Source organism: Octodon degus, unplaced genomic scaffold (assembly GCF_000260255.1).
Source record: "Octodon degus isolate 3935 unplaced genomic scaffold, OctDeg1.0 scaffold00035, whole genome shotgun sequence".
NCBI lineage: Eukaryota > Metazoa > Chordata > Mammalia > Rodentia > Octodontidae > Octodon > Octodon degus.
Window position 1 is genome coordinate 5,722,930 of NW_004524611.1, and position 8,287 is coordinate 5,731,216.

The 8,287-nt window shown below is 54.7% G+C and overlaps 1 protein-coding gene across 2 annotated transcripts in view; it reads right to left on the reverse strand.

The window, feature by feature from the left end:
- The window catches only part of Ccm2 (CCM2 scaffolding protein), a 24,233-nt gene that overhangs the window by 6,047 nt on the left and 9,899 nt on the right, over positions 1-8,287 (reverse strand). For both annotated transcript variants that reach the window (XM_023714542.1, XM_023714541.1), the window contains exons 3-4: positions 2,036-2,119; positions 1,520-1,703 (exon numbers count right to left, since the gene is read on the reverse strand). In XM_023714542.1, the coding sequence (XP_023570310.1) occupies positions 1,520-1,703; positions 2,036-2,119 (268 nt within the window). The remainder of the gene's footprint in view (positions 1-1,519; positions 1,704-2,035; positions 2,120-8,287) is intronic.

Genomic DNA, 8,287 nt, shown 5'->3' on the forward strand with positions numbered 1-8,287 from the left:
ATGGTCTCTCTGGTGTGAGAGGCTGAGGGTGTAGACCAGGACCGAGATGGTCTCTCTGGTGTGACAGGCTGAGGGTGTAGACCAGGACCGAGATGTGTGACAGATGTGAAACAGGAGGAAAATGTTCACGTGGGAAGTGCAACCAGGGAGGAGGGAGGGCAAAGGAAGAAGAAAGGGACAAGGAAAACAAACATGAGAAAAGCGGAAAGAAGTGCAAACAAAGCTTTGTTAACAAAGAGGAAAGGAGAGGTTTAATGGAGGAGGCGACTGGAAAAAGAGGACTCAAGCTATATCATGTGCAAGTTCCCTGTGCTGGCTGGGCATGGTGGCACACCCAAGTAACCCCAGCACTTGGGAGGCTGAGGCAGGAAGATCGCTGGGAGTTCAAGACCTGCCTGGGCTACAGAGCTAGCTCTGAGATGCAAAATGAGACCCTGAGACTAAGTCTCAGAAAGACCAAAACAAAACAAAAAAAATCCCTAGATGAATGTCATCACTATGTATATCCCAATCGGACCAATAAACTCAACTACAAAAAGAACATGCTTCTGAGCCTGGGCCTGGGCAGCTGTGCTGTGGACAGCAGTGTGTCACAGCCAAGGGCGCCGCTCCCGCCCAGGCCGGGGTCCCTTCTTGCTCTCCCGAGTGGCAGTGAGACAAAGGAAGGTGCCCCCCACCTGCCAGACACCCCGAGCCAGTGGGCCAGGTCCCTCCCCTGTGAGTCGCAAGGGCGGAGAGACAGCCCTGCTCGCGTGGCTGCAGGCACTGGCCCAGCCCCACCCTCCTAGGCCTCAGTCAGTCCACGGGGCGTGGGCGGGGGGCGTGCCAGATTTAGAGGTCAAATGAGAGAATTCATGCCAGTGCAACAGGCTGCTCTGAGCCATACAAATTGCCATTTTTAGAGATTAAAATGGTTCAATAGTGACAGTGTATTAAACACCATGAAGGGAGACGGTACTATGGCTCAGATGTGGAGTGTCCCCAGGGGTGCTGAAGTGGGGTGTTGGGTGCCACTCCTGGGAGATGGGGCCTGGTGGGAAGCTGCAAGGCCTTGGGGGCTCGCCAAGAAGATTGAACCTGACCGCTCCCCTTAAGGACTACTGATGCCCTGAGGGAATCCTGTCTCCTGCACTTCATCCCTTGTACCCTGGTACCACTGTGGTGGTCCAGCGTCCTGGGGGTGATCCCAGCCTCAGCCCACAGGGGCAGTGTGACACAGTTTCTCCCTTCCTCAGGGGCTTAAATGCCAGGCCAAGGACTCCAGGGGGTGAGAGACACCACCCATGAAGGCCAGAGTCCCTGCCGTCCAGACTCTGGGGACACAAACCAATGCTCCTCCAGGGTCAACCCCCCAGGCTCCATTGCCCAGGCACCAACTTACAGTGTGTATGACACAGGCCCAGGGCCACAGCACCAGCACCACCCCACCCTGGCACCCAACACCGCATTGCAGAAGCTGTTGCCAACTACAGCTCAGAACCAGGGCCTCCTGGCCACCCCACACCCACTCAGCCCGCACCTGTCTTCAGCACCACTAGGTGCGCGGCATCATCCCGCACATAGGAGACAGCGGCGATGTCGTGGATGGGCACCCTGAGGATGACATCTTCCCCGTCCCGCCAGGCTAGCTTGACGTTGTAGGCGGACAGGCTCAGCACGGCGTCATGCTCCTGCGTCAAGTGTCCTGGGAGCTGGTGGGCATGCTGTGAAGGACAGGGTCTCACTAAGTAGCCCAGGCTGGCCTAGAACTCATGGCAATCCTCCTGCCTCAGCCTCCTGAGTGTTGGGATGACAGGTGTGCACACCATGCCCAGTTCAGATTCCAACTTACGGTACATGGTCTGGAATAACTTGAGATTGTGAAATGTGGAAACAGCCCCATACCACACACGCTTATGTTTGACTGAAGAACAGTTTTGTGGCCAGAGCCACATGGACCCATAGTGTGGCAGAACAGGGTCCTCCTCCCAGGATGAGTCCCAAACCACGGGACTGAGGCCTTGATGGCCAGGGGCAGAGCATGCAGCAGGGTTACCTTGGCTTTGTCTATGAAGTGCAGGATTTCCGTCCTACTGGAGGGGTTCAGGTACCCTGGGATGGACGTCAGCTGACCTAAGTACTGCAGAGGGGACAAAAGGTGTGTGAGGTGGGGACCTGCCACCACCACTGCCGCCGTGGCACCCAGCCCGGGGTCCCCACCCAGCTCTGCCAGGACATGGAGCTGATCCTCACAGGGGACTTGGGGCCGAGGGCAGCCTCTTGCCATGCCGTGCTGGGGCTGGCTTTGCTGAGCCTGCGTGTGGATGGTGGCGGTTTCCTGATCACCGTGTGGGGGCTGAACCCAAGGGCACGTGGACAGCATGGCTCACGCCTGAAGCCCCAGCCCTCAGGAGGCTGAGGCGAGAGGGTCACTGAGAGTAGCAGGGCCGGGCTACTCAGAGCTCAAGGCCAGCCTGAGGTACAAAGTGCAGCCTGGTTTCAAAAACCCAAATTAAATAAACCATGAAATCACACAGCTGAGAAGCTGAGAAGCTACCACAGCCAGGAAAAACGAAGTGCCAGAGCCAGGCTCTGTCTGAGCATGCTGCCAGGGGTGTGCTGAGCTGGACCCCGAGTGCCCCCGTGAGAGCTCAAGAAAGCGAAGATCTGAGGATTCGTCTGTGAGGGCAGAGAGCGCTCAGTGTCTTGGCCTGGATCCCTGGGAAAAGCCAGCCCTACTCCTCTTGCCCCACCGATCCCTCACCCACCCTGCCACAAGGTGGTACTCCAAGAAAGTCATGTCAGCCCTTCCTTGCTCTTAGATTTCTCGACTTCTCCAGCCCTGAGAAGTGAACTTCCCGCAAGGTATTGTCACTGTCACTGTTGTTTTGAACTCTGAGCCTTCCCACTGAGCTACACTTTCCTGTAGATTTTTTGAGGCAGGGTCTTGTTGTTGAGTTTTTAAATTGCCCAGGCTAGGCTTAACTTGGGATACTTCCCTAGGGCTGGGATTACAGATGCAGACCACCACACCTGGCTCCGCTTCATCTCTTTGAGGTGGGGTCTCACTATGCAGCTTATGATGGCCTTGAAGTATTAGGGATCCTCCTGCCTCAGCCTTCCAGACTGCAGGTATATGCCACAATGCCCAGTTTAGCATTTTTAACTGTGTGGATTTTTTTTTAAATAAATTACTAATCTCTCCCTAAGAGCACAATTCTTGCACTCAGCGCTTCTCAGCCACTCACAAATTCACAATTTAAATTCTCTACAGAAAAAGAGGCAGGCTCTCCAGCTTCTGGTCTGGTGTGTGGTCTCTCGGGGCTGCCACTCCTACCCTCCCTGCTGAAAATCAGCAGCAACTCCTCCTAATCTGTCAGGCAACTGAGGACCTGGGCAAGCAGCCCGAATCCAAAACAATCAGACAGGGTATTTATTTTTCGTCCTGGGGTTGAACATAGGGCCTTACACACAGCAAGCAAGTGTGCTACGTCTAAGCCGCAGTCCCAGGCCAAATGCTCATTTTCCTTTTGAGCTAGGTTTTCTCTAAATTACCCAGGTTTGCCCCAAACTTGCCATCCTTCTGCCTCAGCCTCCCAAGAAAGTCCTCCCAGATAGTCCTTGTTTAATAATCTACCCGTTTAACAACTGTTTGGATTTATGGCCCATCTTTGTGCAGCTCTGTACGTCCTGTGCGCGCCTTCGGGCCTCCTGGGGCCGGCGTGCCCTGCTTCCCGGCAGGCACTGCGTTTTTGCTGATGGGCTGCACAGTGCAGTGCCGCCCTTTGCAGGACTGCGGCTGAGCGGACGCGCGCGAAAGCAAGGCCGCCGTCAGGAGGGAGTTTCTGCTGAGCGCTGCTTTGTTCCGAATATTGTAGTGCACATACCACTTACAATTCCTTATTTAGTGATTAATTCATTTACCCAGCCGGTCACAAGAGTGGAGCCTGGTAGTGCCTGCCCGGCAAGTGGAAGGTCCCGAGTTCAATCCCCAGCACCGCAAAAATAAATAAATAAAAATTAAAGTCTGTACAATTTACTCAAATCAAAACATTTGTTTGGGGCCAGCGAGAGAACTCAGCAGACTAAGTGCCTGCTTAGGCACTCAGGATCCCAGGGTCACTGCAAGTTTCAGGCCATCTTAGGCTACAGAGTGAGTTCAAGACCAGCCTGAACTGCATTGTGACACCCTGTCTGAAAAATAAAAAATAAAATGTTTCAGATTTTGAATTTTCAGATTACAGCCACTCAACCAGTAAAACCAATGCAAATATTCCAAAATCTGAAAAATTCTGAAATCAGAACTACTTCCAGTCACAAGCATTTCCGGCAGAGAAACACCCAACCTGTTATATGACACAGTTATGTGACACTGCGCTACCATGGAGGCAAAATAGAAATAATCTGAAAGAGAATTCAGATTGCCAAATTTATTAAAAACCCTAAAGCAACCACTAAAAATTTTAAAATAAGTAGAATATGGTAAGACAAGAGATAAATGTAATCATATAAAATGCTCAAGCACGACAGGCGAGGGGGCGCACACCTGTAATCCCAGCGTTCAGGAAGCTGAGGCAGGAGGATGGCTGCGAGGCTCAGGCCAGCTGGGGCTACACAGTGTGATGAAGAAAGACACAGAAGTCCTCGCCTGTGGCACCAGCACAGGACAGACCAAAGGACCAGTAGGACAGAACAGACAGCCTAGAAATCAGCCCTTACACATACGGGGAAGCACTCCAGGGGGCAAGGCATGCCGAGAAAGGTCAAGTGTGCTGAGGACCCCGGATGTCCACAAGCAGAAGCAGGACGTTTGCATCTTACCCAACGTACAAAATTTAGCTTGACACACAATGAAAGACCTAAAACTGTAAATCTAGAAGGAAAGGGCAAATGCATCCTGACACTGGGTGTGGCAGTCACTCCATACAAGGCCCTGGGCTGTCCCCAGGACCACAGCCACACCCAATGACACTGGGGCACACCCAAGGGGTGGCTGTGGTGAGTGCTGGCGCCCAGCCCACACCCCTGGAGCTCTGAACACCGCAGGGGACACGATCGCAGTGCCCCAAGTTGGACCTGCAGTTAGCAATGGATGCAGCGGCCCCACTGGGGGTTCAGACTGGAGAGATGAGGACCCCGGATGACGGGAGGGATGAGAGCTGCACCTGAGAAGACTCCAATCGGATGCACGCGGTGGCCACGCAGGACCACGTGGTGTCCACATCAGCCCCAGGGAAGGGATGCGGCACACACAGGCAGGCACCGAGGGGCCGGAGAAGCCCAGATAGGTGGACTGCACTCTGGAAGACCCCCGAGTAGCCTGGGGCTCCGAGGTGGAAAGCAGGACAGTGAACAAGGGAGGCAGATGCCCGACAGGCAGCGAACGACACGACCGATGGGGACAGAGCTTCAGACAGGCTCAGGGGTCGTCCTGGAGGTGGACAGTAATGGCTGCCAGCAGTGGGAGGGCTCAGTGCCACCAAACCACACAACTGCAAGTATGATGACACAGCCGGGCACGGAGGCCACGCCTGTAACCTAGCCCTCAGGAGGCGGAGGCAGAAGGCTGCCGCATGTTTGAGCCAGCCTGGGCTACACACTGACAAGGACCCTTTTTTTTTTTTTCTTTTTCTTTTGGCTGGCTCGAGGTGCATTGAGAGCCGGTGTGGTGGGGCACGTGGAGCTGGAGATCAAACCACAGTCCCCTGTGCCTGACTGGGTTTGCCCAAACAGGCACTTTAAACAACTGAGCTAACGTGCAAGCCCCTTGTGTATTGAGACCTTGTCTGAAAAAAAATTTTTTTTTTAGTATTTGTAAAGCAACTTTCATCAAAAAGGAAAAATTAAGGTCTAGTCCTGCGCTTTGCAGAACAAAGGAGCCTCCAGAAAGTCCTCACCCCACCCCCACCCCACTCTGGTGACCTGGCCACCAGGCTCCCCGGCCAATCACGAGCATCCAGGGCCCTCTGCATGAGCCGGATTGCTTTCACTGTCACAGCCCACCAAACCCACGGCGCCCAGAGGACAGCCACACTGGGATGCGGGGGGAGGCTGGACCGGCCTCACCTGCCCTTCCGGCAGCCCACCGCCACATTCCTGCCCGACTGCACCTGTGTGGGGTCAGGATGGGGCCTGAGAAGATGCGGCTCACTTCTTCCAAAAACAACTTTGGACAACAGGAGTCCACTCGCTCACCGATGCTGGGTCAGCCTCTGCGTACCTCCCTCTAGAAGCCCTCTCTTGGGAGACAGTCTCACTGTGCCATTCAGTCTGGCCTTGAACTTACAGGGGGCCTCCTGCCCCAGCCTCCCCAGCACCGGGGTTACAGGTGTGCGTGCGCCACCACGCCTGGCACCTGCTGCTGCCCGAGCAGCACAGCAGGAAAGGTGACAGGCAGACGCACTTTCTACTGCGCAGTCCTCGCAATGGCCTGTGGCCTATAGAAGAAAGGTCCGGGGTCAGAAAAGCCACCTGAAAGCCCCCGAAATGGACCCCAGCTCCCCACTCTGGGCCCAAGTGATAAGTCAGAAATAGGATTGGGCCCATAATCCTAGCACTGGGGAGACAGAGGCAGGAGGATCACTGCAAGTTTGAGACCAGACTGGGCTACTATGTGAGCGCAAAGCCAGCCTGGACTGCACAGTGAGCCGTCTCAAAAAGACAAAAAACCCCACAACTTCATGCTGGACATGGTGGTGCCTATAACTGCAGCAGTCTGGGAGGCTGAGGCAGAAAGATCACAAATTCCAGTCCAGCCTGGGCAGCTTAGCAAGATCCTGCTTTAATTTTTTAAAAAAACACTGGGTCAGCAAGATAGCTCAGCAGACTAAGCGCCCGCTTAGGCAAGCGCAGGGACCAGGGTTCGACCCCAGGCACCACATGCCACGCTGGCCCCACCCCAGGCATGCTGAGCTGGCCACAGAGACTGGGCATGATGGCACAGGTCTGTAGTCCCAGCACTGGGGAGGCTGAAAACAGGAGGATCACTATGAGTCAAGCTGTGTAGTGAGTCCCTGTACCAAATACATTAAAATAAGTAACACCGGGGATGTAGCTCAACACAAAGGCCCTGGATTTACATCTGAGTACCACAAAAAGAGGGAGGCAGACGGACAGGGAGGAAGACCGTTTTCCAGCGGGGAGGCCGAGATCAGCAATGCCCTCTCAAGATCATAGTACGAGGGGAGGTGGCCCCTTCTCACGTGCAGCAGCGTCCCTGTAAAAGCTGGAGACCCTGGCTGGTGACCACGGACATTGCCACGAGCACTGAGAACCAGGCCACAGCGTTGCAGCTCCCTGCTGCTTCTCTCCCCAGGAGTCAGGGGCTAATCGTGGCCAGGGTAGGAGGGTGACAGCGCAGGCGCGGTCTGAGCCTGGTGGGATGGCATGGACAGACCCCAGAGCCGGGCCACAGGATGCTCACCTCGCCCCACTCCCAACCCAAGATGCAGACCTGCACTGACCCCAAGGACCCCAGGGCCGCCACCTGTGGGAGCCCACACAGCCACCCGGTGGCTTGCTGGGTACATCCGGGCCACATGTGCCTGAAATCACAGATTTACTCTGTGCTAACAAAGGTACAGTATCCATGTAGGACACACAAGAAACTGGTGTCAGGGATGCCTTCCTGACAGTTTACATTCAACTAAAATATTTTAAATAAAAACCCAGTAAGTCTAAGCAGGCATGGTGGTGCATGCCTCTAATCCCAGCTCTCAGGAGGCTGAGGCAGGAGCATTCCCTGGACTACTGAGCATGTTCAAGTTCAGTCTGACCTACATACCTTGTACCCCAAACACTAATAACAGCCTGACCCAGAAGCTTCTTGGGTTGGGCGTCCCAGTGTGACATTACCTCCCCCAGGACTGACTCCCCCACATCCGGCAGGCCTGGTATGAGCCCCTTCAAAAGTACCAGACCTCACAGCCAGGGCCAGCCGGCCAGCAGCACTGGCGCGGGGACAGGTGTCACCTTGGCTAGAACGGGGGAGGGGAGGATATGTTTCTACTTCACAGAAGCTTTGTGAGGATTAAATACTAAGAATGTGTGCAGCAGGCACGCCCGAAATAGGAGCTGCAGTCGGCTCCCGTCGGCCTTGCTTTGTCAACAGCCCCTCCACACACAACACACTTCCCAGAAGGAGCCAGCCTAGAAGACGTAGGAGTGACAGCTTCCTTGCTCTTGCTTGTTTTAGCATTTAGGAAACTCTCCGCTGACTTCAATTACAGTGCAGTGCGGCGCCCATGTCTCCTTTTTATTTATTTATTTTTTGCCGCGGGGGCGGGGGGGGACAGGGTCTCAGCTCAGG